The sequence below is a fragment of the Passer montanus genome, unplaced genomic scaffold (assembly GCF_014805655.1).
Source record: "Passer montanus isolate IOZ18808 unplaced genomic scaffold, ASM1480565v1 scaffold73, whole genome shotgun sequence".
Lineage (NCBI taxonomy): Eukaryota > Metazoa > Chordata > Aves > Passeriformes > Passeridae > Passer > Passer montanus.
In genome coordinates, this window is record NW_024372481.1 from 2943646 (window position 1) to 2956383 (window position 12738).

The 12738-nt window shown below is 45.9% G+C and overlaps 1 protein-coding gene across 2 annotated transcripts in view; it reads right to left on the reverse strand.

The window, feature by feature from the left end:
• NR6A1 (nuclear receptor subfamily 6 group A member 1) overlaps positions 1–9760 on the reverse strand; it is a 60725-nt gene extending 50965 nt beyond the window's left edge. The window contains exon 1 of one of the 2 annotated variants that reach the window (XM_039730607.1): positions 8621–9760. In XM_039730607.1, the coding sequence (XP_039586541.1) occupies positions 8621–8663 (43 nt within the window). In that variant the 5' untranslated portion in view covers positions 8664–9760. The remainder of the gene's footprint in view (positions 1–8620) is intronic. The other variant, XM_039730606.1, reaches the window with a different exon arrangement.
• Between the last annotated feature and the right edge of the window lie 2978 nt (positions 9761–12738).

The following is a 12738-nucleotide window of genomic DNA, read 5'->3' on the forward strand; positions in this document are numbered from 1 at the left end:
TCCAGTTCAGGTACAAACAGTTCATAAATGGAGGGAGCTCCCTCCAAACCATCCCTCTTGTCTGCTCAGGACAACATCCCCAGGGTGCTGGGAAGCTCTTGGTGCTGAAGAAGCTCCTGATCCCCTCCCTGCCTGCCTGGCTGGCCTGAGCTCAGTCCCTGGGGAGATGTGTGGGGCAGGCAGGGCTGGGGATGGAGACACCACGTGCTGATCCCTTCAGCTTGCACAGCCCAGCTCTGGGGAAGGACAGCGGGCTGGGCTCCCACCCAGGCGGTCACTCCTGTCTCAGGAGGTCAGCAAGGAAGCCCCTGCCCATGGTTGTGCCTTCCAGCCCCCCCAGCAAGAAAATGTGACAACTTTTTCCTTTAGGAGGGCACAGGAGAATGAGAGTTTGATTCTGAGAGCTTGTGTGTTTTGTTCTGGAAACATAAAACAAGTTTCACTTAAAAAACACATCTATTTCACCATTTTGATAGCTCAGAAAGAGTTTGGTGAAGCACCTGAAAAAACACAGGGCATCGCATTACTCAAGCTGGGATGTCAGATTGCAAGAACATTCAGAGCAGCTCATTCATAAATGCCTTATTTTAAAATATTTGGGGAAAAAAATCATAACCAAAATAATTGTACTTTACTTTTCAATTGAAATCACTTGCTGAGTCTTAGCCTAGCATTTTTCAAGCATGAGTGTTTAATTTTCTTGCAAAATCACATCCCAACAGGTCAAAAAAGCTTTCCACTCTTTCAAATGCTCTTGCAACACAAGTTGGTGCCTTGAGTTTGAAGACTCAAACCATTTTTCCCTGCTAACACCCACTGCCAAGGTTCTGCTTCCCCGCTGTGAGGCCAGACCCATTCCCAAGCCCAGGGCAGGGTTGTTGTGCTCTGACTGGCTCAGGTGTGCAGGTAAAGATGTTAGGAGACAGGACAGAACTCCTGAACCTTCACTGGTTTATCTTATTTTCCTGGTGACAGTCTTTAATTGCTCTCCACTGAAAACCTTCAGAAACCTGCTGGGCTCAGTGATGTCTTCAGGGCAGAACTGGCTGAAGCATCCATCCTTTCAGCAGTTCCAGGAGAACTAAGTGCAGATGCACCAGCCTGTGCTGCTGTTCAGTATTTCATTGTTTGCACAGTAGTAGGAGTCAGATTGTGCACACACATGCAGTTAATTATCTCCGTGGGCCCAGCCCTTCATCCTCACACATGGTCTGTATTCCTTCTTCCCAAACATGGAACTTTGCATTCAGCTGTACCAAAGCATTCACTTGCACTTGCTTTATCTAGAGATCCAAATCTGTGTCACTGTTCTGTCTGAAAACCCCAAAGCTGCTGATGTGGGATATGTTGTGTTTCCCCCAGGCCTGAAGCCATGCTTTAGGATGTGGCCAAGTCATTCTAAGGCTGCGCCAACTGGATCAAGTTCCCACTTGGAATTGCATTCAGACCTCCCCATTTGTCATTTGTTAATCCTTTTAACATTTGCCACAGCAAATTTGTATCATACCAGTTTAAATTGTCATTTGGTATTAAGTCAAACACCTTACAAAACTCTAGGGTATGCTGCATCCACAAGCAAGCTTGTCAACTTAGAATGAGATCAAAAGAACTTGGTAAGTCCTCCCTAAATTGCTGGAAACTGGTACTAACAGCATTGCTCCCAGGTTCCAGAAGAGCTCTGCATCTGTTTTCTCTAGCATCATCATCACAGCACTGTGTTCTAAAAGGGCAAACGGAACAGATTGGTGACTTTGTCCCCCAGTTTTGTGGAGCCCCCAGAACTGTCAAGTAGCAGTCCCAAGGAATTTTGGACAGTTAGAATAATCTCCAGTGCTCACTGTAGAAGACTGCTGAATCTGAAGTGTTTGGCCATGGCATTGCTGGTTAAACACTCACCCCAATTCCAGTGAAACAGCAATAACTAAAATTACTGGCAGCAATTCCATGCTCTTGTCTCCCCAAGGGGTGTTTGCATGCTTACCCTGCTGAAGTCATTTACCTCTACAAAGAAAACACATTTTTATAATACAATTAAAGCTTGTTCCAGGACAAAGCAAATGTGCTTGCACATGGCATTTGTGTGGATGCTCGGGGCAGGCAGGATGACTCTGTCATGTGCTGGGGAGAATCCTGGCCCCAGTTTCCTTCACTGGGGTCACACACCTCCCTCATGAGAGTCACAGCTACAGCACAGGGGGTGGGAGGAAAAGGGAGGCCGTTTTACTACCAGATGCATATGTAAAATTTATTTAGTGATACTTTAGGGCAGTGCTGTTGGGATTCCTGCCCTGCTAAATAAAAGCTTTATTGTGAGGAGCCAGTAGAATGATTGGATTAGGGTGTAAGAATTGTTCAGGCACCATAAATGCAAAGAGCACAAGAAACTTGCACCAAATCAACTCAGTCCTCAACAGTTACCTCTCACAAACAGGTTAACCACTGTGTTTCAGGGTTTGTATGCAAATTTTGAGGAAACCACTTTGTTCATCCAGAAACCCATTCTCCAGTGTAATTTGAAAGAAACCCCTGTGTGCTCTGAATGTTCAATACTTCCATGCACAGCAAGGTCTTATTCACAAGGTGTTCTGTGCAGAGAACAGGGCTGGCTCTCAGGGACCCCTGCCAGCATCTGGGGAGGGTCCACTTCATGCTTTTATCACAACAAAAAATAATAATTAGGAATTGCAATAGTCAGGTCTAGTTTCAGTGCTTCCCAGGTGAAAGAAGTCTCAGGGAAAGGAAGGTAGTGTTGAAGATTCAGTGCAGACCATAACTTTTGGAGTGTGCCTTGCACATATTGCCCATTACAGTTTCCAGAGACCTATTTTATCATTTCGGAGTCTGTCCAAAAAATCTGATGGAGAGCTTTGAACTTTGCAAAGGGGAAGAAGTGTGCAGCCAGGATATAGAAATAACATGTACAGTTTAACTTACAGTAGAAATGCAGTCTTTGAAATTGTGAAACAAGAAGATGAAAGTTCCTACCTTGAAGGTCATTGGAGGGATAAAGGAGGAAGAAGTAGTAAATTGAGAAAAAAAGCCTCTCTAGCAATGTCTTTTAAATATAAACACACTGGTTTGGTTTGTTAAAACCAAAATTTCATGCTTGACTTGAACTGAGTTTCCTTGGTTTATGTTATACCTACCACATGTAGTCACCCTTCACACTGGGACACTCCTGAGGCTTAACACTCCAGGCTGAGCACTGCTTGTGATTAATTCAAATTGTCTTTGTTCTTTCCACCAGCTCCTACTCCAAATGATGGCAAGAAAAAGGTGAGACTAATTTTTGGAGAATTCTTCTGATTTTCAGTATCAGCTGATGTTTAATGATACCATTAAAATCCATCAGTTTAAGTGCAGGCTACAGACTGTAATTCCTGAGCAAGATTGCTTCTAATACTTTATTAGACAATACACTTACTGTTAGATTACATGTATCAGCTCAGGATATTCAGTGAGAAACTGTTAGATCCCTACAACAAGAGAAAATACTCTGAATTTAAAGCAAGTTTCCAGCATTTAAGCAGTAAATTATCCCCACTGACTCTAGGCTCCACTGCACTCACAGGAAAGTTATTTCAGATACAACAGCAGATTTACTTTTTAACAAACAAACTGCAAATAAGTCATCCCTCTGGAACGATACAAGCCAGGTGGAAAAGATGAAGATAATTAGATGCAATATAGAGATTTAAAGAGACTAAACCTCCTTTTCCTCTTTTCAGGGGAGCGGAGAGCAGGGACAGGAGCTGTGGAAACACAGACATTATGTACTCCACTAAGCAGATCCCCTTCTCTCCCTTCTGTTGTTTGAGCACTGTGGGTGAGCCCCCACCCCCAGGTTTTTTCCAAGTGAACTTTATAAAGAAATCTGAATCATTATAAACATCCTTAGTGCTCCTATTGAGAACATGCATATCCACAAGAGGAAAGGCTTCTCCACAACTGCAACTCCGATATATTCCAAGCTGGTTTAAGAAACACTGAGTGAACTCAGCATCCATAACCAGAGTGTTACACTTCTGCAATTCATTAGTCCTCGAGGTTCCATTCCGTAATTAAAATACTTTGCAGTTTAAGGCTTTACAATAAAGAATGTGCAGTCCTCAGCAGTGTTTCCACTGCCAGTCTATGGAAAACATATGCATGGAAAATCTGTGCAGTGCGTGTGCACAGCCATCTTTGGATAGCTTCAGTGAACATTCAACGCTGTCGGTGAGTTTGAGAATAGAAAAAACCATCGACCGTTGACTGTACCTTGAGGTTTATCACAAACCTTCTGTTAAATGGAAAGCCTGAACCTTCAGAGATTTCACATGTGGTTGCCATTAGCAGGTCATGATTTACAGATTATATTAAGAGCTACAGAGGTTGAGTTTTTCCAGTTCTGCTTTCTCTAAAAGTGAATTGGTGTATAAGAAATGCTTGTTTTCTCTTAAAAAAAAAAAAAGAATTAAAGCTTTATACTAACACAGAATTTCTGCAGAACAGAATATAAGAGATCAATGGAAGGTTTTGTATGGGCAGCACAAAAGCAGGAACGTATCCACACCATATGGGACACTTGGAAACAAATCTGAGCATGGTATATATTCAAAATAGCAGAATATAGGCCAGATCAGGATGGAAACCTTTCCATTTGGGCTGGCAACTTGAGCTTTGCTGGAAAAAGCTTTGGAATGTCAGTTCATTTGCTCCCAGGAACCTGCACTCTGTCCCAGCAGCTGCTCACCGGCGAGGAGCGGCTCCCTGCGGGCCAGGTCCAGCTGCTCCCACGGCTCAGGCTGTCCCTGCAGCCAGGCCAGCAAGGAAACAGCCTTCCTTTGCAAGGCACACCAACCAGGGCTGGGGAGCCTCACTGGTACCCACTGGAACCTTCTCCAGGCCAGCTGGCTGACCAGGACTGCAGGCTCTGGCAGCAGGTGCCTTCCAAGGGTCAGGCACTTGTTCTGCCTCTGCAGGGACTGCAGAATCCATGAAATGAGGAAAGACAAAGCACGTGCCAGGGAATTCTGTCCTGGGCTGCTCTGGAGTGACAGCACCCTCGCTGTGGAGTGGCATCTTCAGCATCTAATGGCTGCAATCAACATTCATTGCTGTCGGTGGGTTTTCATTCCTATCAACTCACTGATCAATGAATGCAAACTGCGGACCAGCCAGCCAAGGAGCACCCACCCTGATGGCAGGAAAAGTGACACCTTTGCCAAAGAAATGCTGTATCCAACGTCTGCCTCCCAAAACTGTGTGAGACTGAGCCATTGTCCCACCAGAGAAGTCCAGGACACATCATCCAGCTCCTTCATGAGCAAAGCTGAGTGCTAATTAAGAAATGCACAGGGATTTTTAAAGGAGCACAACAGCTGAGGAACTAGTTCAGTTTTAATAAAAGTGACACCTAATTGGTAAATCTTTCAGTAAAGCATAAACCTACAGCTTTACCAGGTTATAGGAAATTAAACTTGCTCCTGAGCAAGCCAAGCTGTGGAACAGCACTGGTCCTACAAAGTGACCAGTGAGAGATGAAAAGGGACTGAACTGTGGGGCTTTGGACTGACAGGGGTGAGAATGGCAGGAAGCAAAGCAGAAAATAGTGATTTAAGGTACTGCTGCAGAGAACACTCTTCAGGGCTGTGGTGGGCAGGAGCAGCTTCAGTTCTGCTGGGAAGGTGAGGAGCTGGAGCTGGCTGCCTGGGGCAGAAGGGACCTTCTCCCCCTGCTCTGTGGCTGTGCAGGAGGAGCAGACACATCTCTGCATGGCAGACAAACTGACACTGCCCTGAGACACAGGAGCAGCCTCTCGAGCTGCCCTCCAGGTATTTCCACATACCTGCTGCAGAAAGGCTCCTGTCTGTGGGCAATAAAGGGAGGGGCTCCTGTGGTGCCCCCAGGACACTCAGGGTGGTGTGGTGCATCTCACCATGCTCAGCAGTGTGTCAGTCAGTTCCCTGGGCACTACAGGGTCCAAGCACTTCTCTTAGCCTTGTTTGCTCCTCCAGCTGCTCACAGAATTATCCTGAAGGAGCCTGTTCAGACATGCTGTGCTGCCATCCCACAGGAACCGTGTCCCTCTGTACAGCTCAAGTCAGAACAACTCGCCAAGGACTCAGAAACTCCAGTTTGGTGAATATTCAAAATGTATCTGCGTGTTCTGTTCAAAGACTTCAACTTGTTCAGTTTTGCACAGGAACAGCTCCACCAAGTTCAACAGCCACACACTAAACAGACTGAACTTCACAAAAGTGGAATTTTAGGAAAAAATCTCCCCTCTCCCTGGGTCTGATAGCAAAGAGCCCTGTTCAGTCACCCACAGCAAGCACTTCCACCAACAGCCAGGTAAGTGTGGTGGCTTGGTACAGGGAATTTACCACAGCAGTGTAACTGAACAGCCCAAAAGCGTGCCTGCCAAATTGTTTTAACATTATGAAAACAAGACAAATGACTCATTTTTGATGCAGTTTGACATTCTGCCTTTGAAATCTCAAAATTTTCAGCATGCTTGGCAGACTCATTCGGAAGTGAGAGTGCACAATTTGGAATTTTTCCAGAGACATCTTACATGATGTACAAGAAAGTGCTTTTGTGTTATTTTAAATAGACAATTCAGCCAACTGGTTTTCCTCATGTATACCTGCACGAAAGTAGAAAATACAGAAGTCCTGACAGAGGTGTTCATCTTTACTGTGAGGACATGTGAAAATAATTGACTGCAATTACTCTGAATAAGACATTTCAGACAAACAGGGAAAATTACAGTAAAGGGGCCATTACCCCAGTTTGCCAGTGCATGACAAGGCAAAGGCTTGAGCACACATTCCACACCTCTCAAATGCTCTGGATGCACAAATAAGCTTAAAATTCAGGTTCCCACTTGGCTGTAAAAAATCCTCCAGATTTTTTTTTTTTGCTTTAATTTTGGTAAGGGAGACAGCAAGGGAAAAAACTAAGGGAAGACAGGCATGTTCAGAATGTTTTTAAATCCATGCTTGGGAAGCTTTAGATGTTTGTGTCAGCAGCTGTTTGCTGCCTACCAGAGGCAGCACCCCGCAGATCCACCTGCCCCGGGGCACATCAGGGTGACCCTGAGCACCAGCACAGCCAGTGCTGCCACCAGCATGGGACAGCTGGGGACGGAGGGGACCTGCCCAGCAGGACCTGCCCGGGCTCATCCACCCACTCCAGAGGCCAGCGAGGGCTGGCTCATCCACCAGAGCTGCCCGGGCAGAGACAGACAGGAAGACATCAAAAGAACTCGAGGAGCTCGGTTTATTTAGTTTATCAAAAGTTTATATAAATATCTTCATAGGGAACAGACAAGCATTTTTCAGTTTAGCAGAGGATAACAGACATGAAAGCTGTAGCTAGACAAATGCACACTGGCAGTAACACACAGTTATTTAAGGGGGGAAAGAGGGTCAGTGTTGGGCAGCCCTGCCCTTTTTCTGCAGATACATTCTGCTGGGAGAATACTGTGGAAAATTTAGTTATGTTTTAATACCTGTCAATGCACAAGAGTAAATATGAGCTATATCAGGCCACAAAGGTTCAACAGAGTATTAGCCAATATATCATCATAAAATATGCATGTCTCTAGATGACAAGATATTCTATATATGCATGTGAAATTACCTGTTTCTACATAAAAGTGATAAACTGCATGAAAACCTAGCTAGGTACCAACAAAGACGTGTTTTATTAATCACCAGGCAGATAACTGCACACATGTTCACAACTCAGAGCCTGCCATTCATGCACTCCACAGGGCTGCTCTCACTATAAAGGAGAGAACCAGATTTTCACTCCCATCATGCAGGAACCACAGTTCTCCAATAAAAGTAAGTGCAAGTCCACCAGCACAAAGGCACGTGGAAAGGACCGTGTCCTGGCTCTGGGAGGCTTTTAGCAGTTGTGAACATCTGAGCATGACTTTGAAATGAGCTGCCAGTTAAAAGTCTGCCACATTTGAGAAATCCACCGAGTTCCCAAACAATGAGATGAGAAGTTGCTCTCAGTGAGGGTTTCCCAGTCCCACCAGTCTGACAAGGGCCTGTTGCCATCTAGTGGATTCCCACCGACTGGTCCCTCCGCACAGCAAATGCCACTAGATGGAGTGTTAAGAAGGAATTCTGAATTTCTCCTTTTTTAGGTGTCCAGCAGCTCAGGTTTTCAAAGTCTCAAAAAGTTACAGGCCCAGAATTACCCTGAAATTGAGGAGGATTTCACCAGCTGCTCTGAGTTTCATGGGAAATTCCAGGCTACAGATTTCAAGTTTTAAAATGAAACACTACAGAAAAAGACTGCCATGTCAACATAATTTACATCACCTCAGGGGTTTCTATCACTCATGCAGGTACCTCCTTCACTGAGATACTTCTGGTGGCAACAGATCTTACTCGGCCTGCATCCTGCTGGTGTAAACAGTGATGTACAGACCTGGTCTGTGCTATTTTAGTGAGAAATACCTCATCAGCTCTCAGCTATGGGAATCCCACTTCCATTAACAAGTATCAGCTGTAAAACTTCTCCAAGTCTCTGCCATGGAGTATCAATTCACATCTCTGGATTATCTCAGAATTAGAAATGCTGCCTTGTCACACATGGCAAGAAAAGGGGTACTTACTGCCCACGGAGTTCACAGGGAGGACTGGAGAGGAGGAACTCATCTGCTCCACATCTGCAGCTAATGGGAAAGTGAAAATGAGAAAGATGTGATGTGCATGTTACTGAGAAGGTTTTACTTTGAAAACTTTCATTTACACTGGAATTGAATACGCATGTTTTCAGTCACCCAAGGAAGCTGCTTCGAGGAGCAGGTAATTTAACAGCATCAGCTTCCCCCTTTCAAGGTATACACATTATCTGCAGATCTACTTTTAGCAGTCATATTAGTAATTTGTAACTTGTGATGGTTTGAGACTATCAATTCAGAGCAGCTTCCAGCACAAAGGAAGTCTAAATTACATCGGGTTTAAACTGTATGCAGAGCATTACTGGGGAATAAAAGGACATGATGATCTCCCATCTGTGGCCAGTGAACCTTCAAAAGATTCCTGATCAGAAGAGAGATCCTCTTCCAAAGGCTGGCAAGCTGCTGGAATTTGATCTGGAGCAGCATCAGAAACAAGTGTCTTTAAGCACAAGACACTCCAAAGCTTTATTTTCTAGCAGCTGAAAGAAGAAACAGAACTTCCTGCCTGTGTCTGCCAGTGAAAACCCTCAAAGTCAGAACGTGATCAAAAACAAATGCCCTCTGTGTTTTGGAAAGGATCCTCCTTTCCAGGACTCAAACCAGGAGAAAACCATCTTGCACTAACAGGGTCAGTTTTAACCCAAGACTAGGTGAAGCCAAGATGCATTCTTTGGGCTTGATCTCTCTCAAACGACCACAGCCCCTCTCAGCACATCACCACCAACACCCAAGCCAAGCAGCTCAGTCTCCAGCTCTGTGATTTTGATGCTGGTAGGTCCCACATAATTATATATTCTGTAACTTGTTTAGCTCTGAGACCCAATAAATGCACACTACAAGTCTGCATTCCTGACCACAGAACACAGCCCCAGAAACACAACTCCAGCCCACGCCAGGCTTTGCTGCCAGCCCAAATCCTGCCTTTCACATTCTTGCAATTCCCATTTCTGGGGCAGCAGGCAGTTCCCTGAGGACCACTGTTTACACTGAAAGTGCAAAGTTCTGCTCTAATTAGGCAAACCACAAACAAAAGTAAACACTTCAGCAGACCATTTTTACAGAACGTGAGAGCAGACCCTGCAGCACGCTGACTAAATCCTGCTGCCATGCTTCACACACCCCGAGCCTCCTCGCTGTAGCTGCTCAAAGCAGCAGCTTTAGTTCATCATGTTAAACACCAGCCATAGCTGAGAGCAGCAACAAACACAATTACAGATTTATTCAGCAATGCCCTGGCTTGTCCTGTCCTATTCCCCACTGGATTACCAAGGCATTTACTGCCTGGAACACCTACACATGAATTTATCATCTTGCAGCAGTGCTCAGAAAGCTGCATGTGACATGCTGGCTGCAGACCTCCCAACAGGCTCTGGATTACACTGCACAGGTCTCTGATGTGCTCAGAGAAGAAAAATTATTTTGTATCTTCCCATTTTCCACCTTATTACTATAGTCTCCTTAATTTAGGAACTAGCAAGCCGTATATTATACACGTTTTGTAAATTTAAATATATATATATATTTTTCATATATAGTACAGCCATTTCAGGTTCCTGGCAAGAGTTTTGTACTTTTGCCTATAGAAAGCTACATAAGCTTTCACATAGATCAGGTTAAGCCAAGCAGGCTGAAGTTGCTCTGCCTCTCTGGAGCGTGCAGAAGAGCACAGTGGCTGTCAGCAGGGCTGAGGGGCAGCCCAGCAGATGGTCACTGCGGGTTACCTGCTGCTCTGGCACACAGAGGTCACTGCCCAGCCCTGGCCAGATGGCACAGGGCAGGCACTGGAGCAGAGCTGCGAGGGCAGAGTCACTCAGGGCAGTAAGCTACACCTGCCAACATCTGCAATAGTTTATCAAGTATCATCCAAAGGGCAACTCAATAATGCATGTGCCTTCTCAAGAGAGGTTTCTGAGTGGAAGTGTTTAGAGAGAGGCAGCGCAAATTCCCCAAGTCCTGAAATTTTAGATTGTTCACTGTAATGCCAGGTTACAGGCTGCAACAGCAGTGAAACTATTTCCCAGCCAGACTTGGGACTTCAGTTCATGCTTGGAATTATGTGTTTTGCTGACTATCTGTAGTATGTTCACCAGTGCAGATGCCATGCTCACCACACCCAGCTGCTCAAGTTTGGGGTCAGAATTCCCTCAACGTCCTGCCCTGTGCTGCCAGGAACCCAGCGATCCCATGGCCCTGAATAGATGGATTTAAACATTTCTCTCTGTGTAAAACACAGCTGTTTTTGAAACATGGCAATGCTGGTTTGCTGTCGTACCCATAATCCCCCACCCTTCCTTCCAGCCCTTTTTATCTTCATAATTATATGTAATCCATTAAATTCCTAAAAACAATTCATCGAAGGCAGAGGAGATACCGACTAACAACCAGACTAAGATTTTGGAAAGTGGTTTGCTCTAAGAGATGAAAAGGACAGAAGTCTGCTCAGCTATGAAGAGCTGCTGCTGCCAATACAAGTATTTACCTCCTGACCTCTCCTCTGCCCACTCAGTGAACAGTGCCAATTGTTTTCCTTGTTTACAAGCCCTGAGTGGTATGAAAGGAATTAATAATTCAGCTCATGGAGCTGATGACCTTTATTGGGGTACCCCTATTTGCTGTTTCTTTTTAAGAGTTTTTTACTTTACAGCCTAATTTGCCACCACAACATAAATCAGTTATTTCTCCTGTTTTAAGCAACAGTGCTACCTATTCTCAACCCCTCAATTTCTAACTTCCCTTGTATCAAGCCAGGCCTTGTTCTTTGGCAAGGCCAGCATGGAGAGCTTTGCAGGATCAGGAACATTTGGGAACACCAGCAAAAAGAGATGATGCCATTTTGAACTTCTCTTGACCCTTGCCTGCCCTTGTCCCTGTTCGTGCTAATTGAAGGGCTGCTGCTAGAAATGAACTTAGCCTGAAGCTGGACTCAGCACTGGACTTTGAGGAGTATGTGGGCTACTGCTAGAAATGAACTTAGCCTGAAGCTGGACTCAGCACTGGACTTTGAGGATGAGCTGTGGTGCCCCCTCCCCAGCACCACTGCTGAGGAGCTCAGCAGTGACACAGTGCAGGTGACCCAGGGCACCCTGAGCTCAGGGATCCCCGAGGTGGGACGGAGCAGAAGGTGCTGACTCGGGGAGTGCCACCGTGTCCCCCTGCCCAGCATCAACCACACACCTGGATCCCCGTGGCACAGCCCAGTGCTGCTTGTGGGGCTGGAGATGTGCGTGGGACAGGATGCTCCAGAGGTGACTGCCGTGTCCCACACAAGGCACCAATGCTTCTGCCAAGCTCGTGGCCAGGAGCTGTCACAAGCCCAGCCTGACCCGGCTGTGGGGCTCTCCAGGACCCCCAGCTCTCTCTGCTGAGCTGCTCTCCAGCCTGCACCATTCCACGGGGTTATCCAGGTGCAGGACTTGATGGTTGTGTCTAACTTGGAAGTTTCAATCAACTTTTTCCTTCAGGTTACTGAGGTCCTTCTGAACAGCAGCTGTGCCCTCCAGAGCATCAACCTGCAAGCCTGAGGAGTTTGTCCATCCCTCCATCCTGGTGGTTGATGAAATTGCTCAGCAGTGTTGGCCCCAACACTGACTCCCAAGGACAGTCACAGTATAATGGCCACCAGCTAGTGCTTGAACTCGACTGCCACCCTTTGAACAAAACAGCCCAGGTTTGCACCCAAAAAACAGCCCAGGTTTTCAGATGACACGGGAGACTGCATCAGAGGCCTTACCTAATGCTAAGGTTAATGACAGAATGACTCTCTCCTCATCCATGATCCAGTCACTCCACCACAGAATGAAGGAGGTTGCTCAGGCATGATCTCTCCCCTTGGAAAACCCACAGCGAATGTTCCCAATTACCTTCCTGTCCTTCAAGTGCCTGGAAATGCCTTTTGGGAGGATTTGCTCCACACCCTGCTCACTGAGGGGCTGAGACAAGGCTGACCAGCCTGCAGTTCCCCAGAGCAGCTACTACTCAGCAGAGCTGAGCTGAAGGTGATTCATTATCCCTTATCAGCTAAATTTTACTATACAGAGACATTCCTCCCC